General features: G+C 46.3%; 1 protein-coding gene and 1 long non-coding RNA gene across 8 annotated transcripts in view; one reads left to right on the plus strand and one right to left on the minus strand.

The window, feature by feature from the left end:
* The window catches only part of LOC147758689 (uncharacterized), a 65,454-nt gene extending 43,715 nt beyond the window's left edge, over nt 1-21,739 (minus strand). For 3 of the 5 annotated variants that reach the window (XR_015330493.1, XM_022817251.2, XM_086993358.1), the window contains exon 1: nt 14,870-21,739. Coding sequence is in view for 4 of the 5 variants with exons in the window: in XM_022817251.2 (XP_022672986.1) it covers nt 14,870-16,736 (1,867 nt within the window). In the remaining variant the exon portion in view is untranslated. Of the gene's footprint in view, nt 1-7,205; nt 7,339-14,869 lie in introns of all 5 variants that reach the window. The other 2 variants (XM_086993351.1, XM_022817252.2) reach the window with 1 other exon arrangement.
* Nucleotides 21,740-25,943: 4,204 nt separating this feature from the next.
* The window catches only part of LOC111243217 (uncharacterized), a 35,930-nt gene continuing 33,949 nt past the window's right edge, over nt 25,944-27,924 (plus strand). For 2 of the 3 annotated variants that reach the window (XR_015319365.1, XR_015319363.1), the window contains exon 1: nt 25,957-27,382. This is a non-coding gene — a long non-coding RNA (uncharacterized LOC111243217). Of the gene's footprint in view, nt 27,383-27,924 lie in introns of all 3 variants that reach the window. The other variant, XR_015319366.1, reaches the window with a different exon arrangement.

Below are 27,924 nucleotides of genomic sequence, written 5' to 3' on the forward strand. Positions count from 1 at the left end.
GTTCGTGGACGCGCAAAGGTACGTAATCTTCAACCGAGAGTACGCCGCTTCTGTTCAGTCGCTAACTATATATATATATATATATATATATATATATATATATATATAGACATGCCACACGCAGAAATATCTGCGACAGTGCAGCAAACCGATGCTAGCCTTTATAAACTACCGTTTATGCACTAAACCGCAAAGTTCAGAGCGTGCAAGGTATGTCAAGGATACCGTAATAAGAAAATCAGGTTTAGGGGTATTTCTGGATGAACGTGAACGACACCGAGTCAAATCGGCGTTTTTTTATTTCGCAATATTTATCAATCATAGTATTAAATGATATTTGCCGTTGTAACCTCAGTCGCTCTTTTGTTCTGGTACAAAATGAGTAATTCCACCAGCTGTTCGAAATACGATGTTTATAACAGGAACATTGCATTTAGAACAGACGGTGATATTAAGCCTATGTGAGACAATACATTTACTCATTATTTCAATATTACAACGTTCCAACAAACCTCAAGAATAGGAAGTGCACAAACTTGCCTTCGTTTAACATTATTGTTGACGTAGCAGATACAATCAGTGTCAGTAGTATGACGTCCTGTTGACGCTACGAGGCAAGATCGATGCCAAACGCTTCTTCGCCAAGGTAACGCAGAATTATGCTTACCTCTGGTAAATACATAGTCACTAAAGGCAAAATCATTTAAAAAAAACACTATCATGTCAGACAACAAAATTTAGATACCCAAAGATGCGTTTTTCAGTTTGCCCCTCTGGCATCAGCTTATCGTTGCTCTATTGTATCGACATATTCGGAGTACTGCTTCTCTTAATGTTTTTTTTTTTTGAATATTTGTCGATACGCGTGTGACAGGATAAAATTAAACGACACAGATTTGTATCAATGACATAACTGAACAATACCGCAGCCGGCTTCTATGAAGACGTGGTTAGAACGAACATTTCACGGTTACAATATTTTCTTTAACTAACCTATACAAATAGACAGACACAGGTATGGCCGCTCTCAAGATGAGACTACTGACGAGATACTGGCCGTTGAGTATGTAAGCGCTTCCCTAGAGGCGTCCTCTTCGGCCGTCGCATTCGTGTTTGCGAGATCGTTGTGCCAAGTAAACTAACTAAAACCGTGACATATAGCAAGCGTACGAATCAAATAAGAAGGCATTTTTTGGCAAGAAGTGGCGTGGCACGGCACAGCAAAAGCTGAAAACGGAGCGGTGAACCGAAAAAAAACCGGCTATATCATTTAGTACTTTTAGCACAGGCTTATAGTATGGTTACGTTTGCCGTGGCTTTCTTGAACCGCTCCGTTGGCTTATGTCCTGATAAGCGCCTGTCATGAGAACAGCCTGCTAGAATACGGTTATGTTGTAAGAGGTGGTCGCAACAACGCCGATAATGTTGGTGGTACGGAGGAGTCAATTACTTCGTGACATTTCGTGACTGACCATCGTGACAACTCTTCCTTTATAGCCAGAAAAGTATACTCCATGTGACTAGTCTTACGACCGTGCTACTGCGACGGTGACACACGCCGAATATCTGTGTGGACGGCCATCACTATACTTGACAGACCGCAAGCTTTGTTGGTATCCGTTCGACACTTCCAGTAACTGAGGATGCCCGTTCCGATGCACTTGCGCTCACTCTCTTTACCCCACTTACTCTCTGACTCATCGCTGCACTTCACCGAAATCGATGATGGCAGGCGGACAAAAAAACTGTTCTGCAGCCGTCGTCGTATGGCTACTGATCGCACGGGCGGCAGCACCGGCACGACCAATTGGCAGTGCATGTTCGCGCCCAAACATTATTGTTGTTAAAGTATCATTATCTATATAAAAACATTATTGAATAACAACAGCAGCGGTAACAGATGAAAAAGAACGTTGACCGTCGATGCCTGTCCATGAAGACGGTGGCAATTTATCTATTTTGTTATAACTCTACTGCGCTCACCTCGAAACTGTATTCCAAGTTAGCTGTTAAGGCTTGCTCTCTTACCCGTTCTCGCCAAAAACTAGCGCGTTAAGGTTAGTTATAATAATATTGATGAGTCATCGGTAGCAGATCGGTTAGTTATCAGAATCATATATTATTCCATGTTACAATAAGACTTTGATCGCAATCAGTATTATATTGCACTGCATTAGCTGGGTCGCATTAGGCGGTGCTGCTGCTTCTGCTGCCGCCGCTCAGAACACGTCGAGTGTCAATTTCTGTTCCCTGAAAATGGTAGCTTTTCCTAGTTTTCGTCGTCTCTTCGGTTCTTTTGGATTCTCGGCTGTCGTTCTCTGCAAAAGCTCAACCAACTGCCTGTCTTACCACAAGACGCCCTTCCAGTGTCTGCTATTTGTGTAGATTCGTTTCATTTATGATTTCAATTCCATCCCATTGTGTTTTTTACTCTCCTTGCGTTTTGCGCGCGCGTTTTTTCAAACTTGGCAGCCATTTTTTTTGGGCATTGCATTCCTTCGTGGTCTCGTTTCATTCGCTATCCCCCGCGTTAAGCATCGGTTTGTTACCGATGTGGTGGACGCCAACGTTTGTTGTCGTTGTTGCAATAGTTGATTTGATCGGTTTCGTTATGTTTGGGCAGCAACCCTTTGCCAGGTTGCCATACTCGAGTCAGCCATGCGCCTCTGATCTGCACTGGTTCCGTGTTGCTGTTACTCTAGCTAGCTCACTTATTTTTTTCTGCTTGCTGACCATCTTCACACCGTCGTCACGCCGCATGTACGAATAGCTATTATTTGTGATACTTTACAATCACAGTCGTAGTGTAATAATAATCTCTACGTGGTGCGTTGACGCGACCGTCTAGCAGCTTCGTCACGGTACTGGCCAGGATCGATCGGGTCCTCTCATGTCACCGCTGCTGCTTCTGCTGGCAATGACGAAAATGTTGTTTCTGTTGCTGCTGCTGCTGCGGATGATGATGATTATGACAGCGGCCATCACTAGCAGCAGCAGCAGCAGCACCACCATCACCACCACCACCACCATCGATGATATGATAAGGACAATAAGAATACGCAAGCAAAATAGTAATCATAGTGGTATATAGTACAATTTATTATAAATCTAACTGACGACCGGCTAGCCATTCGTTTGATTGACTGGCTAGTTGTGTCTACGCTAGCCATTAGTCGGCCGTAGCCGTCGTCTCCGACATCGCTCCCTTTCTGGGCCTTGGCGCCTTGACGGCTGAAGGCCGTGTTCTGCTGTGAGAGCCAGTAGAAGCGAACCGTAGAGCCAAGCAGCAGCGAAGTCAGCGTCAAACTGAGCGAACCAAATTAGCAATCATCCACCAACCGATCCGAATCGTTCGTTGATTCTTGCTCCCGCTGCAGCCCCCAACCTCCCCCACGCTCCCCTCCCTATTCCCTCCTTTCAGTTGAGTTCCCCCAGTTCGCTCGCGGCCGATTGACGCACGAAGCAGCTGCAGCCACAATAGAACCGACTACCACGACGGCTACAGTCATCGCCAACAGCAACAGCGTAACCAGCATTACTGACACGCTGAGTAAAGTCGCGTAGCGTCGCAGTTGCGACCACTACTGCCGTCTATGGGACGATGATGATGACAGCGCTGCTGCTGGCTGCGTTTGGAGTTGATTGTGGTAATGCAGGCGCCTTTCAAAGTCTCACTCAAAAGAACGAGAGATAGCCCAGAGAGCGTTGGCGCTCGCTCGACTAGTCAGTGATTGACGGGCAGAGGGCAATGCCTCCTCCAAAGCGATGAGCGACAATCAAGGACTGTGAAGCGCTTCGATTACATCACGGGGCACTCCACGCTCACAAAGGAACTCAGGCAGAGACACACACGACATAAACGCGCGAGTTGTGCGCGCAGCTTTAGTGGAAGAACCAAAAGAAGTCAACGGCGATGCTCAGAACCAGCGAGATAAAGGATATCGCTGACGCAAGAAGTGCGCCGCTAACAGAAGGCAAGATCAACGACGGTACCGGCGAGATAGTTGCAGTTGCAATATTTTGGTTAGAAATTGTGTACTTCGATAGTTCGAGCGACGAAGATTATGTGATATTATTAGAAACGACAGTCTGTCTTCCATAGCCGGCATGAGAAAGCCCTTCGTGCCGTCGAAGTAGTACATAGTCATTGTAGTAATAATAATAATCATAACGATAATATAGAAATGGGGTAAAACGATCAATTAATAGTAAATACGACGTAGTCATATGAGCAGAGATGTCAGAGGTGTTGATCCTGGGTAAGCAGATGTAAAGCAAAAAAAAAAGCCAAAAATTCAGTAGTAGTAAAAAAATAGTAGAGCCTAAAAAATGCGTTCAAGCAAATAGACGTCAGGTTTTCCAAAAAACTAAAAAAATAGAATAGAATATTCAACTCCTTCTTAAGGACGGCCATCGAACGTGTTCAAAGTAGACAGTAAGAACCCGGAATCCAGTCGAAAGTTAGCCAGCTGGTTCTTGCCAAAAAAATAGCTAAATAATAAAATAAATCCTTGATTTACGTGCTTATGAAGTAGTTTAACTGTCTAGTACGTTCCGTATAGGGAAATAAGTATATATTCGGTACCGACCGCTGTTTTCTGTTTGTGTAAAGGTGTTACATGGCTTCGTGGTTCTGATTTATAACATTACACAGTTAATGTACGTAACTAACGGAAGAGGTGCCACAAATGACGTCGTGACCAAATAACTGGAGGCGGCACGCTGAAAATGTTTATGGAACATCAAAGTGAAAAATTGACAGATTGATATATTGCTAGTATACTCAAGCAGACGTTTGCGTTAACGCAATAGATTTGCGTAACGTATATAACCCGTTTCCTCGTAAGATTTCGTGAAGTCGAACATTTGATTTTCATTATAAGTGCAATAACAGTAATAATAACAATAATGGCTCGAGTTGTCCCATAGAACTGTTGTAAACACAACATAATAGGACCATATTACGGTTATTTTTTGCAGCACCAGTTGAACGCATGTTGAAAAACTAAGACTTCGCTTACAGATACTGACTATATATCGTTTGGGATATTGAAATGGAGACAAAACACCTCGGTACTTAGGCTTGCAGTAGCATCGAAGCTGGACACAAAGTGACGTTACTTGGTTTTTGGTAATTTTGACCGTCCAAATAAACAGGATTTATACTCACTAGGTCAGTTACGTTACCAACTGGAAAAGGGTCCGTCGATACTAGATTACTCTTTATACTTGAGAAGGTGCCACCGCTTTACGTTGCCACTGTAAATTGTTTCATTCATTGTTACATACGTGAGTGCTTCTTGCGTCGAACGTACATCATTGCAGCCTGTGTATTTAGATAGGATAGCATATCCCTTTCAGTGAAGCGCTTTAAAATCATAAATTTTTATCTATATATTATATTTTTACTTAAATAACTGGCATAGCAACGATTGAATTTTATGGATAAACATAATATACACTTAGACATTGCGAGTTGGGGCAAATGTGTGCCAAAACGTTGTTTTGTGCAAGTGTCGTACTTTGATGATACCGATTATTTTACAGAAATGAGAAGGTTGGCAAAAAGGAGGCGGGTAAATTGATTAAAAATACTTCTTTGTTTACAGGTGTCAAAGCGCTATTTAAATTTTTTTATTACTCCATTGATTTCTACACCTATTATGGATTAATTGATTTTTCTACTCGGTGCACAAAAGTGACCATTGGGCAGCAATTCGCATTGGGATAGTAAATAAAATTCTATTAAATCTACTATACATACATCGCATTGTAAAGATTCTGGATTCAAGCTACCAAACGTGGTTAACTAGAGCCATAGATATGAACATCCGTTGAAATATATTCAGACCACAAGGGTTAAACTCCCTCACAAAAGGAAAAAGTCAGAAGTGCTTCATAGGATATGAATCAGTAAGTGGCAGAAATACAAAAGAAACCGGCTTTTCGTCCTTTAATTCGCGATTCCTCTCGTCGTGTCTGTCTAACATCTACTAGAAAAGTATACTAGGGTACTAATTAATATGTTTTCACTCGGCAACTGCGCTGCGGCTGCTTGTTCTGCGACAGGGATGTGATAGCGAAGTGGCATTTGACGCCCGTTACAAAAGTTATAAAAGATAAGGATACAAGAGCTAGCTTGTGTGGATTAACCTAGATTAAGATGAAGATTCGGAGCGCCATTTCTATCAATAGGACCGACAGCAGCGCATAAAACCCTCGGAAGCCCATGCCTCACTTGCATGTCCTAGGAACAACGACGTCTGCCCTGGTCGATAGAAGAAATCTCTTGTCCGTTTGGTGTTTCTTCTATGAGGCGATTGCGATGATCGCAGAAGGCCTTAACGCTGTCACTGTTGTCTTTCGAAGCTGTTTGTAGAGTTTTGTACGTTTCTCTTCGTTTGCTTGCTTGCTGGCGCCGCCGCCGCCGCCGTCGTCACCACCATTGTTCGAGGCCCTCAGCACTCCGTAGCAGCGGAAGCGGCATCGGCTATGAAAGCAACTAACAAATACTATGTGACAGTCCCTTATACTGTTCTGGGCAGCTGCAGCCGCCGTTACAGCTACGACTCACGGTCGGCTGAACGCCATGCTGGCTCATTCACCACCGGTTTCGACTGACTAATTGACTGGCTGCGGGCTAGTGACCTGGTGGATGGGGTAGACAAATAGCTGGCTAGCCACTGACTCGCTGCTAGTGCCGTTAGTGGCAGACGAAGTCGAACAGCAACGATAGCATCAGCAGTAGCAGTACTTCGAAAAAGTCAAATGCTCTTTGATGCAGTTTGTGATTGAACAGCGGCCACGGTGGCGACAGCGGAGGCGTTAGTGGTAGCATCGTTGCAGACGCCGTCGGTATCCGGTGCAGTCAGGTTATCAGTAGGCCTCCTGCAGCGAAGCCATGCCGACTCCTGCGACCACCAAAAGAATCATCATCACAACAATACTACAAGGCGTGGCCTCTATACTCTCTCGCCGCTGCCGACACAGGTCCTTAGTTAAAGTTCTTCCGCCGAACACCACTAGCGCACCGTGCGACTATTGGCGCAGCAAGAAAGAAGATACCACCACACGTAAATAAGCAATAGTTGCTTCAGAAATAATAATACGGATATACGAGTATACATATATATATATATATATTCTCGTGCGGGACGTGACATAAGGCATTCGTTTAGCACAGAAAAAGATAGCGTCGAGTTTACTGTTTGATGTTCGCGATATCGAGGAAGCAAGTGGTGCTTGTAAGGGCACAATTTGCCAGAGCGGCGCCATTACGACAACACGAAGGACACCATGTGGCGTTCGTCCAGCCCGGCCGATCAAATATAGCCGAATCTGAAATGAGATATCGTCTGGCTTAATTTCCCTTCTAGTTCATTCTCTTCAAGCCCAGCATGGTTTTCAGCGGTTCTCAAATTCGCCCTATGAGCCTTTTCAATTATTTTCTTCTTACTACCATTACATTCAGCTTGCGTGTCGCGAAGCAACGCGTTACGTGTACGCATTTGACGACAAGGATCAGAAGCTCCGTGTAACTGACGATTGGCTCGTTCGTCCATCTCTGTCAAATAACACTACCTCAATTACAGCGGCAGCAGTAGCATCAATAAATACGGACACATCTTGTAAGCAGATGTCATCCACTACAAGGTCCGCTTTTTAAAAGAATCCAATAATACAAAGAGTAATAGTGATGGAAAAAGTAATTATCACGATGAGAGAAGAGGACAATGCCCGAACTAATTTAAAAAGAAACTCGTGTACCAGACCACAAAGTCAAACACGTATACGACGCATTCTGGATGGCTAATCAGTATATCATACAGTCTTCTCGTGTACCATGTGAAGAGTGCGTGCCTTTTTATAGCGTCTATTGAGCTTACAATCAACTATTGAATAGATCGGATGTGAGGCCGATTGGAGAAGATTATTAATCGACCGTATATAGCTTTGAGGAAAAGTTAGCAAAAAAAAAACAAAACAGAAAGCCGCAGACAGAGTACCAATGCAAATGCTCGGTTCAAATGACAGGATGGTTTGATCAAATACAAATAAATTCAGCGTAAGCAGCGGTCAGTACTGGCGTTAACGGCAACCAGGTTCGATATAAATCAGTGACTTTTTGCCTCGCAGATCAATAATCTGCTCCGTCTTCTGAATAGTAAACGGCTCGCAGAGAATTCAAGCAGTAAGTTCATCAACCATATCGGTTGCCGCAGTTGGCCTGCTGGCCCCACATTCATCCCTTCTTCAACCTTTTTCTCAAATGTCATACGTCAAGCAAAAAGGTAGCAAAGCTGGCAGACCCGGGCAGGACACAACGTTGCGAACCCTTCTAGCATTTAAGCTGGCCAAAGACTTATGGCAGCTACCCGCGCTAAGTACCGTGAGCCGATCAGACAGTCCGAACGTGTAACACAATCGACCGGCTTATATTTTAGCGCTACTGGGCTGGCAAACGGGTACCGCGTAGAAAGAAAAATCTCTCGAGTGAATGAAAAAAATAGCCCTGAACAACAATTAGTAGATGCGATTGTGTCAATGTGGGAAATGCTGACACTGTAGAACTACATAATAATTATTTGTAAGTGTCTAATTTTCTGTGTTTCTTCACTTCATTGTCAACGCAAGTTGATTATGTATTCAACGCGTACGTTGGAACGAAGCTAAATCTCAAATGAATCACTCGATCACGATAGCTGCCCCAAGGCACCCTAGCTTTTGCTAGATTTTTTACATCAGCGTTGCCCTACAAAATACCTCTGTGGCGATAATAAAATTGTTAAAAAAGTTATCAGCTGAAGATAGAATGTGTACAATAACAATAGATCATCAATGTTGTCAGATCTAGCGGTTGACACGGCGTTCATAATTACAAAAAATCTCTCTTAAAGCCTTCGTGGTTGTATTTCCGCAAATATGGAAGACAAACCAATTATGCAAATCAACAGCTCGAATTTTTAAAAGCGCTCAAATTAGGTTTCCCATTAGAGGAGAGGTTTTGCAGTCAAATTTAAGACGTATGTGTGTAAAATGTACAAGTTTTAGCTATCTCGCACTCTACAGGGGGGTTCGACCTGCTTGTAACGCTAGCATCGTCTCAGTTTAATCCACCCTATTATCCACAAGCAGCACTGCTGCTGGCGACCTTCTTCTGCTTATTTGGTTCTCCTACGAAACTCCTACTACGACTAGCTGACGTAATGGCAACCGCCGGTCATTCCTTAGAACCTATTCATCGTACCCCTTAATCAACCCCATTGCTACCGCCTAAAATGCAACTCCCATTTTCCTCCGCTTAACAATCGGCTTTTCGCTGTTTCCGCTCTCTCCTTTAGTTCAATGCCATCGAGTGGCGTCAATCCAACCGAGGAGCTGTGCCGATGGTAGCAGTATGAGCCCAGACATAACGTGTACAGCGCGCTCAGCAGCGTCTCAGTTGTAGTGGAAAGCTTTAGAGAGGCGGCCTAGCAGTCCCTTTTATCCACCCTCCCGTTCAAGTCATAACAGCAGCAGCAGCAGCAGCCGCCGCTCCGGCTCAACTTAAGCCCCCAGGGAGTCGCTGATAGTCGTGGCGGATTTCCAATCCCCACAGGCTGATGGACCTGTATCGGTTGACGAGAAGCCGAACTGTAGAGGCAATGGACCGCTGGAGTGGCCCGTGGGCCGGGTGCGAGGGTTTACGAACTATGGGGTGAAGCAATGCAGATGGCGGTGGGGTGGCTGATGCTCTCGTAAAGTGTATCCTGTTTTGCAATAATTAAGTGCCCTCCCAGTCCTCCATAAGCATCTGCTACGGGCCCGCCACCATCTGTTCAGTAGCATTCAGCGCTGACCACGTCGAGGCCACAGTTTGCGCTGTGGTTGGGCCTGTCGCCTGCTCCGCTCAGCATTGCATGTTATCCTCGCATGGCATGGCATGGCAAGGCAAGGCAAACAGAGAGACTCAAAAACTAAGCGCTGAGACGCTTGTGCATCGTTGTCGTCGTTGTTTAGCTAAACTGAAAATAAATAACAAATCCACCAAAAGGCCAAGTTGATTGGGGAGGACGTCGTTCACGGAACGATCCAGTATCTTTGAAAAGTGGAAACGACACTAAGCGAGGTGTGAAGAGACGCCTGCCATAGATCATGCATTAAGATCTTGAACACATATGAAGTTTAACGAAGCCTGACACTCGTAATGTCAGTATTATATAGATAATGCAGATGAGATGCGACAACCATTAATGTTATATTCGACGGTAACACAATTTTTTCGATGATTCGACTCAAAATCCATTTGTACACTGTGTTCCTCCTAAAACTGTGAAGTCACTTATTCACCTAAAGGCCGCTCGGGCTTTTAGCGAAGGAGGTATAGTGAACTCAGCGGTTTATGAGCTATCTTTACCTTGAGGTATTTTTTTCGCTGAGACAGTTCGCTGCATGGAACTGTATGTGGTGAAGATTCTACTACTAGAAAAATCATTCTGTCAAAAACCCGGCAAGAAAATTTTGAATTTATTTGAATCTCGTAGAAGATCTCTTGCGAAGGCGGAAGCCAGAGCATCAGACCTGAATACTAACACCCGCGCATTTCAAAGCATACGAACTCTACTAATGTTAGTCAACGAAGTAGAGCTTTTAGTGCAGGACAACGCTCGACTTCGTACCGCAAGAATCACGACGGCAAAAATATAGTAATGACACTCGGAACCTCTGTCATATGTTCTATTCACACCAAAGGTCGTCCCCACATATTACTATTTTTTAAAAATTTAAACGGCCTCTTCATAGGAGAATAGTTCAGATACTAACATTTCAAAATTGGCTCCTAAACTTCCGTAGTTCGGACTTCTACAGCGACGGAACAATGAAGTTATTATCCAAATGGCAGAAGGTAATAGATAATAACGGTGCATATTTCGCATGCAAGTAAGGGAACAACGTCTGTAAAAAAGTTCGAGAGCTATAATTTGCTATGTTACTTTTGATACGGAATAGTTTAATATGATAAACATATAGAAGCGATACAGGGGCCGCCGTTCACGTTTAAATGGTTCTCTCGTTTCTTCTCTGCATTGGCAACTGCAATAGAAGCAACGGAGTGAAGAAACCAGCCAGGACCGTTATTTGCGAGTGGAACTAGAGCGGCCCTATGTCACAAAATAGGTACAGGATTGGCTCATGAGAGGGAGTTCCGCAATGACCCGTGTGTCAATCACACGGACCAGACACCAGCTGCAAATAAGGCTTTGCGTATTCATTGTATATAAAGAGATGTCAAAGCAGACATTAGTAAACCCTCGATTGCTTCTGACGCACACACCTATACCTTCACATTCACATGCACATTATTCAGAGACAAGTATTATATTTGTTCGGAGTTGAGCCCCAAAGGCTAGCATTTCAACGCGATTGGCTCCTTTCGTTATTGCTACATCAGCATAGCGCGTAAGCGTTCTATATCTCATAATGTCACTGACCCTCGAAATTCTTTCCAATATATTCTATCTTTTTATTTTTTTGCATCCCGTTAAGTTAATAAACACCACACAAATTCGACCCGAACAAATGTGATGATTGCGTAACCGATTTAGTCACATTTTTCGGTAAAGATAGAGCTACTGACGACTGTATACGCTATGTGATTCTTATTAAGATAAATACCGTTTCTTTACTACCCACGCCGTTGGTAACTTTGGTATAGGACTCGTAACTATAATAGCTGTTTTCTATTGGTTAGCTGGTGTAGATCACGCGGACCTTTCGTTTTTTGCCGGTGGCCAGATATGAGTGAACAGAACTCTTGCAGTGCAGCTGAAATGGTCTTTCTAGTAATCATAATAACAATCACCAACTGTATCATTTTGTCTAAAACAAGACATTGTTACAACGAAAACAAGAAAAAGACAAGCCGACGGGGAGCCACTACTCTACGATAGTAATCGGCGTTTCACTTAGAGAGGACAGACTCACACAAAATGTCCGCTGTGCCGGCAATATGGTTCTCAGTTGTTACCTGTTACTTTTACGGCTACGAGCGAAACAATATATTAGCCGCCATAACGGAACGGGAAGATGTGCGCTTCTGCATACTGCGATAGGTAGTACTGACGGATTATCTCATTTTACTACTGGTTAAGTCGAATAATTTGACGGACATAATCAACTGTCGTACAAGCTTCAACCTTATACGCGGTTGGCAGGTCTTGCTCGCATAGGTATCCTAATATTAGCGTAACTATACCAGCGTTTCGACCATGAAACCACGGTCTCAATGCGGCCTCGCTATTTTGCCGTTTGCGCAAACTCCAGCCATGTAAAATATACATCTATCGCAATACATGTGGGCTGGGTTTAGTGCAATGACTAATGTTTTTACTAACCTTCCTTTCGAGAAGAGCTAGCATATTTTCATACATACCTCGTGCATCATGACCACGTCCTTTATTTGCCGTGTGTTGCTCACTAAGCCCGCATGCGAACTTAGGGACACACAGACTCGGCCCCCATTTTCGACACTCATACACATACCCGCTTCGCAACTTAACGAAACTAACAAACATACAGTTAACTATCGTAAAGGCCTTTCTTGTGCAGTCTACTTGAATGTGGGCAGGCACCGCAATACCCAGAACGTACGCCGACCTGCGACCTCTCTGGCCTCACGATGGGCCCGAGTAGAAGCCCGCCTTCAGATTCGCCAACGAAGGTAGGATTGCTTTAGCTAGATAGATGGGGAGGGGAGAGGGCGGTCTTGGAGCGGCGCCCGCAAGCAGGCGCGATGCGGCGCCTGTCCTAGGCTCAGCCAGCGCACGGCTATAAACTTTGGCTGGATGTCTCACAGTCCCGCAGCGGCAGGCGCTAAAGAACTCATAGGCGTCGCGGCTGCTGCCGTTGCAGCCGCCGCTGCTGCTGCCGCTGTCGCCACGTTGGCAATAAGTGTGCAACAACCACGTGCCCTCACCCGAACGCCCTCTGCCCTACTGGTTACCGCCGCCGCCACCAAAACGGTAGATTGCCAAACTACCACCACCACCATCAGCTATCGTCCGATGAAGCTACACAGCTTCAAAGAGGAGCTGGCCAAATAGTAGCTTGAGCCTGTCTGAAGCCATCCGACTAGCATTCTGCCAGGCCAGCACTCAGCCATCCACAGTTGTCTGTCGCAACTCCCCACCCTTCTCAACGTTCTTCGCCCTCAACCGCTCATGCCGGGCCAGCGCACCCAAGCTGTACGTTTCCTCTACTCCACAGCCCCGACTCTTCATCTGATGTTGTATGTTCTACTGCACAGGCAGCCTGGGGGCTATCCCTACAGACTATCGCACAAGCTTCCCAGTACAACTATCGCCCTATCCCCGTCCGCCACCCAGGCCCACCTCCAATTCCCTAACACCCAATTTCCTCTCTCCGCCCTAGTTTAGCTATAGCTGCCACTACCGGTCGATGAATCTAGTTTGGCGTCTCTTGCTAGGTAACTATACTGGCTAACGTTGGCGTCAGTCTACATATTATATTCTAGTGGTAGGGAATCAAAAAGGGTGCGAATGAACTGGGACGGAAGGTAACAAGGAGCGCAGGCGCTCGAAACGACGTAGATGACACACAAGGAGGAATATCAAGGCAGAGGATTTAGCGGTCAGGCATCGGTTGTGATCGCGGTGGTCTTCGTCGTCGTCATCATAAGGGTGAGTCTGGGTTTGCGTTTGAGGCCGGGGTGGTCACGGTGGTCTGGGTGACTTCGGTGCCATGCCAATAGCGGCCGGATGGGAGCTGGACGCGGCACACAACTGGGAAGCAATTGCGTTGCGTAGTCCTGACGCCTTCCCTCCCTCCCTTGTTTCCTACACCCTTCCCATGTTATTGCTGCTGCCGCATCTCGTTGGTATGGCAGTGTTGGCCTCCCCACCTTCTCTCCTTGAGGAGGTCCTCAGACATGTTCTTTCATGAGGTCCCATCATCTAAACCTCGCACCCTCCCACCTCCTTCTTAACGGCCGTGTCCTAGTTCCTGCCGTCGCGCCCCTTACCTCACTCTTCTCTACTACCCCACCAACCCAGCGGGACAACCGGCGGTGTGGCAAGCAAGACAAGCAGCGAACTAGCATTTCTCTATTGACTGTTGCCGGGGCCTTCTATGGTTCGGCAGACGGTGAGCGGTTCGGCGGCCTGATGTTTCGTTGGAGCTGGACGATTGTCTGCAGTGCAGGTGAAAAGGGGAGCGAGCTGCCACTCTACAGACTGCTCAAGCGGGAAAACAAACATCCCCCCCCCCCCCCCCGCAACACCGCACAGAGAGTGTATTTGGCTAACCAGAGCATGAACTCTCAGGCGGGACGTATGATAAATGATCTGTGTCTTCCTCTGTCTACCTATAGCTACTAGCGAACGCACTCAGCCAACATTATTATTTACTGGCCACAACGGCGGGGGATAAGGTAGGAGGCTCCCAAAGGTATGCCTCTTTTCTGAGCCCTCCACTCGATAATTAAAAAATTCGCACAAATATTCCTATATATTGTAATCAGTACTAAATAACTGTCTATCTGTAATTCTAATGTGACTTGAAATGAAGCAAACGCTTGCTAGCTGCATTTTGTCATAGCCAACAGCAAGTGATGAATAAGGCGAATAAACGAGCGGAACTAGACCCTTCGATCCGCTAAAACTGGACGTCGCAAAAAGAATGTACAATAACCACGTCGTGATGCAAGAGAATCTAATTTGTGGGCATAGTTTTTAATAGTCACCATATTTGTACGCTACCCACAGCCAATGCCTAGATTTCAACGACGTCTAGTACAGTTAGGAATTCCTTCACACTGGCCTGAATAATTCTTAATCCACTTTATCCATCCCGTAGTAAAACATGAACTTACCGAGTGTAGAGAAGGCCGACGTGGGACTTGCCTGCAGACGACGCCGCTTTATGGGGGGCAGATCCGATTGGTTAGAGTCACGTGTAATATGGGGTTCACGCGGGTGTGAAGTACCCTCATGAGTTGTTACTGGCGCACGAAGGAAATCTTTAGGTATATGTCCGCTTACTCCCTGTTGCTGAATAGAAGTATCAGCTAGCTGTGAGACGCACAAAGGGTTTCCTCGTTGAAGGTCTTCTTGGACTGGTATCTTGGGCTGACCCGAAAGCGCGTTGACGTTCGCCCTGTCGCCAACTCCCTCGAACGAGTTCCTTCGACTGTCATTGTGCGACGAAGGACGGCTGTTTGGTGGTGATCCAGACAGATAAGGTCGTCGTGGATCTTGGCTTTGCACAGGAGAACCTGTCATAGCTACGGCAGCGCCTGCTAGCGGCATGTCTGTCATACGCGTGAGAATATTGTCTGCCACGTTGATCGCTCGTTGATTAGAGGTGCTCGCCACCGGAGGTAGCCGATATGTCACGTTAGAAGGCCCATGATGAGCCCCGTCGCGCAACTCGCTTAACCCAGCCATAGGTAGAATTCCAGGCGGACCCCCACTTGGGGGACTGGAATTTCTCGAACGTGGACTTCGTGAAGCATCAGCATCTTCCGATAGGCTAGATCGCCTCAAGTTGGTGTCAGGGATCTTATCAGCCATCGACGGAGAGGACGGACTTACCCGCTCAGAAATTTCGGAGCGCCGAATCAATTCTGGAATAGTCATAGGTCGTAAGTCTCCAGAAAATGCTAGATACGAGCTGGGCGCAGAGGGTATATCACGGACGCTTTGAAGATTTTGAAGAGGTCCAACGAAGCTTGAGTTAGAGAGGCCGAGATTACTTGGTGCTGGACAAGCGGACGACCCGCCTAAAAGTACGTCGCCGACGGAGGCTACCTCAACAGGACTTGATGTTGGTACCGCAGGCGATGGCGAAGGACCTGACGTAGGAGTTGAGGCGGCAGTGGGCGTTGTCGGCGTTAGAGGTGCCGGCGGCGAGTCCGATACGCTGGCGCCAACTGTAGGCAAGGTGCGTACCACAGTATAACCCATTTGCTCGTCCTGCTCTTGCTGGCGCCGCAATGCTACTTGCTTTTTCATAATCACCTGTCGTTCCTTAATCAATATACACTTGTCACACTCGCAATCTCTGTAGGGACAATGACGTTTGTGTCCCCTTACTGCCACCTTTACATCATGGTTTCGGCAGCGCGCGCAGTTCGGTTTACGCGTGGAGCCTACACTAGAACCTTGATCCTTTTCGGCGGCAGTTGCCTGTGGTTGTGAGCTCTGGTTCAAGGTGGCAGGTTCGATTGAAGATACAGGTACTGTTCGATCAACCACCAAAGGTCTCGCCTGACCAAGACTGTCGACGAACTGGCGTCCGACGGCAGCGGCAGTGGCGTCGAAAACAGGTGCCCTAAAGGGTACGTCGAAAGCTTTTGCTAACGGCTCAGTGTGTTGCACGAAAGGAACGGACCCATATCCTATCTGGCCTTGCGCGTGGGCCATCGCTCGAAACAGAGCTTGTTGATTGTCGACCAAGTTCGGAGGAAAGGCTCGATTGAGCAGTTGAAAACGGTTTGCAATGTCATTGGTTGGCTTGAGACTGGCCGGTGCATTTCCGTATGGCCCGGGGAACGTAAGCGGCCAGCCCAATTTATGCTGGAGAGCCGGTGCGATTGGTGGACTCATTGCAGCAGCGGTATGAAATGCGCCTAGATAATTAGCTCCGGTTCCGTTACTGGCTGAAGAGGTCTCCGGCCTGTCGTCGTCGTCCACAACGTTGATGGTGGACTCCGGGCGCTCCGGAGCTGGGTTGGACATGCCGGGCACTAGTGCTTACAGTATGATTGCGCCGGATCGGTATACGTCGAAGAGAGTAGCCCAGGGATAAATGTCCGATAGTTGTTAGAATCGGGTTGTCGATGACGATGCCATCCACAAAACGCGAACGCCTATTGTTTGTGCGTGTTGATTGGTCACACTGCCGGTTTCTGTCTGTTTCATATGGGCTAAATGAAGAAAATGGTAATGGCAAAGACGGTATGAAAACAAATGACACCAACAGAAGTGATGATCGATGCAGACAAACGTCTTGAACCTGCAGCTGATCCTTGTTTCGCTGACGATACTCAACAAGTGTGGCCACTGAGATCCAGTTGGCGCTTCGGTTTGTGATCATATCACTACGCAATTATATCAACACGATTGTCAAAGTTGCTAGAAGAAGACAAGGGAAATATTTAGTCACATTATCTCACTCCTCTGTAGTGTATCTCGACTCGGATGATGAACTTGTGCGCTGTTATTGGACATCGCCCCCTTGATGACACCTTTCAGTTAACCAGCTCCCATTTCCCGCGATATTTTCCCGAACTGTGTTACTCAATTCATTCAGCCAGCATCAGTGGAGTGCATGGCTTTTCTTTTTATACTGAGCGGGTTTTTCGTATGTCGCTTCTTGCACGCGCTCAGCCCACCTTGCAGAGTTCAGTCGTTGGACTTTCATCTAGAACATTTTTCTCCAGCCACTTCCGCAATGTCCACACTGAACGATTACTAATGGCATAGCAACTCAGGTCGAATTTTAATCGATCTCACTCTTTTGAATTGAGTAACAATTCTAATTTAACCGTTGATAGCAGGACATTGCCAAACACATCGACTGATGACCCTCTATTCGCCGTTCTTCTCCTTCGGATCACTGTGACTGATAATGATTTTCAAATCTTTGACGCGCAACACGCATACACCGGAATAGTAGAAAGCGTGAGTGAACGTCGTTGGCTCAACTGTTGGTCCTGCCCATTAACAGTAGTGCAATCCTCGTTTGTTCCAGTGATCGTTGCAGCAGTAACAGAATCTATGATTCTATTGGTATTAATCTTTCAGGAGATACCCGCGCGGACCCTAACGAATATTTGAGACGTCTAGATGAAAGGAAATGCGTGCAAACTGCGTGCATACTGCGTGCGGTACGCAGGCCGATAGAGCAGGAAGTTCATTAGATAGAGGCGTTTACCAGCACCGCTCAGCCTTGTCACAATCACACTAATTACTTTTAAAAGATGGCCAGCCAGCCCGCCAGCCAATCAGCTATAGGTATTACTTTGTCGCACAATGTCAACTGCGGCCACTTGAATGATGATTTAATGGTGCCAAGTCGATCTCGGGTGGCCGATATAGTTGCGTCAGCCACCAAAGACCATTGAGCGCAAATAATTGATGGTGACGTCGAGCTGCTTCTAACAGTTGTCGAGTGCACTACTCGCTATGCTGAAATATAGCGACATTGCAAAGTGAACAATATGAAATTAAGTCACTCACCTTTACCCATTGGTCTGTCTGTGGCTGTGTCTATTTTTCTATGTTTGTACGCCCTTTGTCTGCCCGACGCGAACGGGATATATTCGTACAGAACACGCGTGCCGCAACGCCAGCTATACTATAAGCAATTAGAGCAGGTAGCGTTTGGCCGTTAACCACGGCTTACGTCGTGTGGTGTGCTAGGCCCATAGTATCTGATAGTGTCTACTGCTGCTGCAGATATCGGTTAAGAACGCTACCCGAATCCCTGGCGTCTTGACAGTCGACACCTCGCCTGAACCGTGGTTTGCTAGGGACGCCCGCGTGTTGTGGCTGTTCGTTCACCCTGCCTATAGGCGCCTGCTAGCGACCCGGCCCATTACGAGTTAAGCCCTGTAGGAGGTTGGAAGCCATATGGGTGGAGCGGACGCGCGTATCTGGTGGCGCTGCTCACTGTTCCCACACGCAGACAACGGCCTCGGCCGCAAACTCGTTTGCTGCAATTGTGTTTCTGTGTGTGTACGCATGTAGCGTGGTTACGGCTAACGTTCGTGGACACGATCCCAGTCAGCAGCCGCACTGAAATAAGAGCTCGCCAGCATGCGCGAGTTGTCGATGGTGGCTCGAGCTGACGGTTCAGGCAATGGAACACTGGCAACGGTGATCGTGCTTCTCAGACGCGAGTCGGCAGTCCATCACTTAGTTAACCCGCTGAAGGTTAAGCCCCTCAAAGAAAAGCCCCACTATTACCGCCGGAGGTTCTTGGTGTTCGAGGCGGCAGCGACATCAATGTCAGCAGCATCGATAACTACAGTATTTCAGTTTAAAATTACAGCACCGGCCGCGTCTGGCGACGAAGTCCTTAGGGACGCGTGGAATAGGCTAGGCGCATATAGGAACATTACGTTTCGATACAAAAAGGCCCATCAGTCGTCTTGAGTAATGCTTAACAACGTCACTTACCGTACGTAGGATTCGAATAGTTTTCACACTGAAATGAAACAGCAGCATCGGTCTGTAGCTTCTTCTTCTTTTTGTTATTTGTGTTTCGCTCGCTGTTCTATATCTTGCTGTCATTGCTATTATACAGAGCTAATCGATATCGTATTATAAATGGGCGAAACCAGCAACAGCATAGACTAGCGGACCGTCCGATCAAGCTAAGCTAAACTTTAACTGAATGAAGTAACACTAGAACGATCATAGCGTTGGTAGAGCTACCACGTAAATACAGATTATACGTATACTAGTGGTAGCACTAAAGACCACCAAAAAAAGCTTCGCTTTCGACTAATCAGAGAGCCAGGGAGTCGGTCGGCCAGCCAGCCAGCCAGCCAGCCAGCCAGCCAAGGCAAGTAGAGCGGCCGTAGCTTTTGCCTGCCCGTCTGCCGCTAGCGTTGCGGGGATGGCGGTAGCGATAACGATAGTTCTTGGTTTTCGCCTCCGCCGAGTTCACGGCAGCACATACTAATGCTCATCGCTGCCCATTGTTGGCTGCAGCTGCTGCTGCTGCTGCGTGCGTGGCCTTATCGTCGTCGTCGTCGTCGTGCTGCATAGAACGAGCGAACAAGAAACGGCCAAAGACCACAGCAGTGTCAAAGGCAGTGAGCAGCACGCGCCAAGAACAGCAGTGGTTCTGTACCAGTGACACGATACACTATGCGACGGCCGCAATGTATCTTGTCGCTACCATTGCCATTATCACAAAAATCATCAATGGCGGCGGCAGCAGTAGAACGGATTAATAAAGGACATGATGTGGTAAGCCAGTGACAAGCGAATGGCTACTGAAGAGGAAAGGCATAGCCAGCCCAGTACAATCTTGCATAACGGTAGCATTAATATTGGCGAAGATATGAATTTGATCGTCGTATAATGATCGTTAGAATAGCCTAATGTATCCCGCAGAGGTGGACTCATTTGGTCACTACTCCGAATCGCACACGACACGATCCTTCATTTGTTTGCTTAACCTGTTGCACTTCGATAATAACTTGTTGCTGTTGTACGCGACGCTACTCAGCTCGACCTCGAAATACTCCTCTTCCTTCCTATCCCAGACTCCTCTATCGTGAGTAGCCTACGCTACGCTGTCGTATCGGCACGACACCACCCCCGAACAGTCGCCAACCGATTGAGACTTAACCGCCCATTTCGCAACTTGCATCAGCTACCCACACTAAAAGTGACTAAGGACGAGACTCGCGTAACCCTCACATCCGCACCCAATCACTACCATGGCTGGAATCACATTGTCACCAATAAAGCAATGGCGATCTAAACACCGAAAAAGTTTAAGTAAAACAATTAACTGAACATGATAATTAACTGGTGCCGTTTGTTGCTTCGAGCAGATGGGACTGAGCAGTGAAACAGTCGGCGAAGAAGGCAATAAATGTCGAATAAGACCGGTCTTACTTAGCGCAAGAGCGCCTTTCCCGGTTACGACATATTCTCAAACACTGTTGCTGTTGTTCTTGTCGCTGCTGTTTCACACATGGGCCAGTCAACTTTGTTGGGTATGTGTTCGTCTATCAACTTCACGTTAATAGAAACTATCGAAGGGATCGAATAGCGGCATAAGCACCACTCGCTGCTCCCGCCACGATCGTGGACTCGTAACAAAGATATGTGTATACCTCGACCTCTATTCTATCAATGTGTGCGTGTCTGTATCTGGATGTGTATGCGAGGCACAGGCACGATATCGTATCACTGAGCGTGGTCGTCCTAAAAGGTCCTCAGACTGCTTCTCTCAACTCACTTCAGTGGCAGTTACCTCTTCGGGCTACGTGGGCACATCTCGTATAACTTTTGTTTTGTTACATAGCCTGCGTAGCATCACTCGCTCGCTCGCTCGCTCGCTCGCTCACTCAGTCACCTCTCGATCGCCTGGTAGAAGCAGAAGTACTACAACAACTACTTGAAAATCCCAGCGTCGCTGCAGTCGCCGCTGCAGCTGCCTTCGTCGACGCTCGCTCGGCTTTTCGTTCATCGGCTGTTGTTACCGTTACCGCTGTCGCCTTTTAACGTACGCACGGACAGCGGGGCAACATGGGACTAGGCACAATTTGTTCGTTGATCCGCTCGAACACCTCCTGCCTTCTATTCCTCGTAGCTACTACAGCGTAATCGGCGTCGCTTGCGTTTCTTGGTTATCTACTCGATGGTTGGCCGGGTTAGCGACGCAGGCAGGAAAACGGAAAGACAACGAAAGCCGCCAATGGGTGCTCGTTTCTTTACATAGACTGGCTCCTTAGCTGTATAGCTTCAGCTTGAACTGCCGCTGCCGGCCAGCGACCCGACTTCTTTTTCTGTGCATGTATACAACTGGCCAGGTAGTAAGTAGCTGAGAACTAGTAGTAGTAGTAGTAGTAGTAGTTGTCGTCGTCGTCGTCGTCGTCGTCGTCGACGTCGTTGTCGTAGTTTGTGTAAGAGTTTGAGAGTGTGTGCGCATGAGTTTTGCGTGCCGTGCGAGAAAGGCGTGAGTAGTACCAGCGTGGCCAGCGTAAACACGACCGACTGACTGAAGACTGACTCGACTGTGAGCCCGCCGCGGGAAAGGGCCCGAGCGATCGCAGCGCCACCATTACCGGGCCGTCGTCGCCGCCGCGGCGGCGGCGCCGCCGCGGCGCCAGCCGCAGTAGCAGTGGTAGTAGCTACCATTGCCCCAATCATCATCAGTAATAAAACCGCCGCCGGTCGCCTTATTTTACCACCGTAGGTTTAACATTAGCGTAGCTGACGGCCACGACGACAACAACGGTCCGCACAGTCTCGCCGCTGGTGACGCTGTTGCTGCCGCCAGAGTCGCTTGCGCTCATTATCACTGCTAGTTCCATTGCAGAACGTAGCTATGGTCGTTGTTAGCAAACGGGTAAACATGAGTCAGTTACCAAGCCAGGCACCATTAACCGACAGAGACAGGTCTGGTAGGTCGAGTAGACAGACGAACCAAGACCAACAGAGAACCACTAGGTAGACTTATGTGTATGTGCCATAGCAACAGTAACAGCGATATCGGCAATTCAAACTTAGGCAATGCAATCACAGGAAAGCAGTAACAACAGAACAAACCGTAAGGATTCAAAAGCCAGCAGAGGCCGACAGACAATTTTCTTCGGTTCGAAAGCGATTACAACGGCGACAACCAGCCATTGACACGGTGGCAGAGTGTCTGGATGTAAATAAGTAAGAGAGAAGGTTCGAATGAATAGCTTTAATAAAATACTAGGAGACGTTCATTGGAGGAGAGAACTTTGAAGCGGAATGGCTTGTATTTGATGGAGACTCGCCGGATGTTAGCGGTTTCGAGTTCGTGGAGAATCGGCAACACGTCATACTTGTTGCCACCTGGCTAAACCTGGCTACCCGCTATTTTTATTTTGGGTCGGTTAGGGTAGATAACGATGCTGGGCTTAATTGCTACAACGTAGCTAACACCCCTAGAGCACCAGCAACAACGGCGATTATAACTGTGTCACTATCAAGAATAATGAAACAATAGCGCATGATAATACAGTATCTATCTACGATACTACGGGTGCGTATCTCAAATACAGTCTTAGGGATGTTCATTCCTAGTCGGAGTCAACGGCCATTTTCAGCTAAGTTAAATCGCATGAGGCTTTAATTTAACAGTTAGACGATACTAATACCAATAACGACTAAGATGAATTAATTTTTTAGTAGCTTTATTATTACTAGCAAGTACAAAAGTTAGTCTAGGAAGACCATCATTGTAAAAGGGTATGCCAGAAAAGCCTTCTCAATTCGACATGCCTTTCGACAGCAGTTTGGTTTGTTTACTCACTTCTGGCAAAATTTAATTAAGAACAACAACGATAAGTAAGTCAAGAATGGGCTAAAAGGCCATCTAACCTATACAGCATGGAGCATAGCTTGGCACACGCATTCGTCACAAGGACTCCATGAATAGCATCGTTTCCTTTTTTATTGCAAAGGCCAAAAATCGTCTTGTGGCTACCATTAATAGGACACGCACACCTCTGTTTACCAACCAATTTTCTACTAATCATAATCGGAGTCAGTGCTCACATCCAGGACGCGGTTACACATACTTCCACTCATTCATTTCAATGTACACTGCATATATTATATAATCATTTCAAAATTAAGTAAAGCGGGCAGAGCAATAAGAGGTGTTCTCAACAGACATTCGGCTTTAGACCAAAGACAGGCTACTTTTGAAATCGCAGCAAAACTATATGAAAGAACCAGGGCCGCTTTTTGGCGAAACGCATGTTATGTAATCTTTGTATTGAATTGTGTCAAAATCAGAGAGGGCCGAGGGACTGACGACGATGCCAAGCAGAGGCGTCAAAAGGGGATCGTAGACAGGAGACCCGATAAGCGAATGAGAACACTTGCTTTTCTTTAAAGCTTTCACTCTCCTCCTTGGTAACCATTGCCGCGGCCGCCGCCATCATGGAAACACATTGCGCTTTTCTGTTTGTTAGTATCGCCACTGCGGCTCAGGCAGCCTTACGAGCGCCGCCGACCACTCATTCTTTCAGCTGTGTGGCCGCCCAGTCTCGCTGTCCTAGCGCCACCAGCAGAGGAACACAAACTTGTCAGGCCAAAACAGTGAAGTAAGTAAAACAATTGGCATATATATAGGGTGGGGCAAAAGTCATTTGATACTTGGCGAGTCTTGGCTATATATCGGTTAAAATACCTGAACAGACGCAAATAAACTGTAGATACTAAGGGCAGGGCATGCGGTGTATGGCTATGTGAGTGATTCACAGTGTATCTAGTGGCAGGTCGATAGGAGATAAAATCTCGTTAAGTAGTTGTCTAATGAGGACAAAAACATTACATTGACTCATCGTTCCATATGCTACACAGGATCGCCTAGGAGAGGTTATTTTTTTCGATCTGAGGTGCCCTAGTTGTACTACGGCGTATCGCTGTCACGTTTCGATCATTTGTCATCAAGTTTTTGTAGATCTACTCAGTATGTAATCCGATTAAAATATATATTGACGAATGGGACGTACGAACCAAAATTTAAGGTACTTCGGTGGCTGAAGGCTGATCGTCCAGTATCAGTAGCATCGATCATTTTAGAACAGCTGACCTGAAGATGGTTAACCTAGAAAGCTGAATTCACACAGCAACCGGTAGTTTCTCTTCGTATAAAAATGTTCAACCAGTTAAAGACTGCCCCCTCCCAACATGGACTTAAAATTTCTACATCATGAAATCCCCACTCGGCTCCTTATATATTGCAGCAAAGTGTATTTATTCACTGATGCAACATAATTTTCTGCCAAGTACATCATTGAGAACATGCGGGAACAGTTGATAGTGTACTGTCCACTTAGCGACTCGGCTTGAAGGCAGCTGGGCGACCGTTTAGTTTTCTGTGTATAACACACAAATATTAATCACAGATACAGATTTTTTGAAAAAATTTGCTGAAGCATCCAACATACACTGGATACGTTCCGTTCGTACGCGTAAAGTTGTTTCGATCAACTCATGGATGAAAAAACCTCATCTGTTTGCCGAAATGTATGTTTAGTGGAAGCCGGCATATTGTAGACAAAAGGCAGGTACGAAATTGGTCATTGAAGCCTAGATCACGTTACCCTGGCACATTAGTTGAAGTATTAAAATGGCTACATGTTAATTATAGATGATTTGAGCTTGTAATAGCTTGAGCGGTCCGAACACGTCAACGAGAAGATATGCAAGATAATTTGGGTACGCAGATGATACTGTCGGGAATTCGATCAGAATAATTGCCCTTCTGTCGTAAGGACTCATGAGATGCAGCAAAACTTTTTCTTTTCGTTTAATTGAAGAGTTCCTCGGAACATTTTCGGAGCAAATTATTGCAGATTTGCTCGGTTGAAATATATGTTTTCGAGTTCGGCGTCGCCTATTTACGCCACTATGCGTCGCTTCAGACGGCTGGTGTCTTGCGGCACGAAACGAAGTGTATCTACGCTCGTATCCAAACCAAGACTACGGCGCACCCTTAAATATGATAGGCAAATACATTTCCACTGCACTATCTAAAAGCTGTGGCTTTAAAGTTATAAATTTACCTCTCTTACTGATCATCATTATCACCGTAGTCAGCGGTCCGTCTTACAACCGTCAAGGTGATTCACTTATCGCTGATGGCAGCGCCATTCGAGAGGCACAGCGGTATACAATAAAATGCAACCGCTTCTACAGGGAATTAACTCGGCGATGTTGGGTATTCGTTATCCGCAACAAGGAAAAGACAAGGGTTGTAGTATGCGTTGCACGTTACAGAGGGCTCACACGTCTAATCGGATATCTGTTCTGAAGATATTGCGTTACCATTATCATAACTCAGACAAATGTACAACCTGTTCTGAATCAAGCTTCCTTAGCATGAGAAAGACCAGCTAAGGGAAAATGGTCGGTCGGCGCAAGGGAAAATATATGACTTAGAAATGCTGTCCCCGTATATACACACACACACACACACATACATACATACATACATACATGTGTGTTTGTGTTTTGTATGTGTCGTGTTTTGAATTTTCTCTATCGACGCGATAAATTCATTGGGATGGTCAACTAATGATGAACATGCTTAAAACGGTGGATAGTCGTTGCTTATTCCTTCGAGTGATACTGTTTACGTTAGCGTCTATAGTAAGGGTCTTTGAACAGAACGGAAACCGCGGGCCTTTCTGGCGTATTGGGCCTATAAAAGCGACCCGCTGCCACCTACATTTTGCTTGTGCATCCCGTGTATGCGCATAAGTATGGGCTTATCCAGCACGTCACGGCACAGAAAGGCTTGCCTTCACCAGTCGTGACGGAAACGGTTCCGATCGCCAGCCAGCAGACTCAGTCAATACCGGTAAGTAAGCATCATAAACGCCTTTAGCTGTCCTACACAGATTCTACATTGAGAGGCTGTGCTTTTCAGCTTTAGGTGAAGGACAAGATGAGAGACATTTAGTATGAGCGGTGTTACGCATTCAAACAGGTAACAAGCGAAACCGCGAACGTACGATATCCTATCGTTGTGCCAGAGCTTTCTCAAGGCGGTCAAATGAAAGGAACAGGTAAGATGGTTGATCAGTTTAAGTCGTAATTAGACGTAGAACTTACATTGCTTGAGTTCGCGTGCCAGAGCAAACCGGTATCGATATCATCGATCCGAGTGCCCCAACAGGGCATACCATGGTGCGACGAAATATGGCTAGATCGGCACAAATCTCTAAAACATTTTCAAATTCATTGAAAAAGTCGTGCAAATGTTTGTAAGAACGGTTTTGTTATTTCTAGGCATTATTGTTATAAGTAGACAAAAGTTAACACAACGACGGTAGGCCGTCGTTGTTATGTCTCGAACGCTACTGTATAACGCTCGGTTTATAGGAAGGTGATTTACTTCATAAAACTATGTTTTTAACTCCTTTTAAACAGCTATTTCCAGTGTAATCCTCAGTGTTATTAAATTTTTAAACCAAAAGTGTTTGTTGTTTATTTCAATTGTCCTATGGCTATACTGCTGGCAGCAATGTGCAGCTCATTTATAAAGTCGCAATGTAGTGATAAAGGGTTGTCAGTTGGAGTTTATAGCCTACAAATTACTGCCATTCCGTTCGGTCTACGGGCTTCCTTTGACCTTAACTATGACAAAAAAAGACTCAGCCTAGAAAAGCCTAGTGAACTTGGCCTGGAGCTTGAGGATGTTGCCTTCCGGGAATGTATTCGCCTCGCCAACTGGTACAGCGAAGAGAAAGTCAAGTGTGAACGGGAACGGAAGAACTGTGAAGCAATAATGTTGTTTATAAAATATCTGATACACGCGGGAGTATCCTACAAAGATCAGGAGATGACTATTTTTTTGAATAAAAATGAATAACCATATTAGAAATGTAACATGTATCGAAATTCACTGACGGTCAACGTCATAGTCGTTTCGGACGCCCGAATCCGTCGCGCGCCAACAGATTCCAACTTCCGTCTCTAAATAAAGACACAATCGTCAAACAAGTTGTAACAATGGTGAACAATGTGACGCTTTCTAAATGCATGGCGTTCGGTTGATGTATGTAACGAGCTACATTGATGTCACCCTTGCGTCGATCGGCTTCACTACTTCGAGTCACCCTGCGTCCATTAGCAACTTAGTTAAGGTTAGTGACCTGAGCTCTGTGCTCCATTACCCTTGATCTTGTATCATCTTAGCGTACCGTAATTCACCGTTAAGTAGGTACCTTCGCATAAGAAACCTATCCACAGAAAATACAATGCCTCGTGTATTTTAAACATTGTCCGGCTTTTACCGATCCTTCTACCCAACATCAATATCTATATGCCTCTAGTGCTCCCGTTGAGCAGGTCTGTCCCAGGTCGATGTAACATAACTCTTTCAGGCTAAAATATAGACGCACTTCCACCCGAAGACGGATTGATGGAAAAATCGTATCTGACAATCAGCAGCAGTAGCTCACACACCGCACAAGGCAAATATTCGATTAGCCAAGCAACAGAGGGAACGGCTTCAAATGGACGGAACGGGATGAGTCCCACATGAAAAGGAGCATTTCCTGAATGTAGATGTGCATTACTACTTCAAGAGGACCTCCTGCCTCCGAGCAGAGCACTCTTCTCCCGTCATCGATTAACCACAAGTCTAGCGTTCGCATAGCACTAAATCAATAGTCTGCTTGTGAAA

The sequence above is a fragment of the Varroa destructor genome, unplaced genomic scaffold, assembly GCF_002443255.2.
Source record: "Varroa destructor unplaced genomic scaffold, Vdes_3.0 BEIS01000001.1, whole genome shotgun sequence".
Taxonomy (NCBI): domain Eukaryota; kingdom Metazoa; phylum Arthropoda; class Arachnida; order Mesostigmata; family Varroidae; genus Varroa; species Varroa destructor.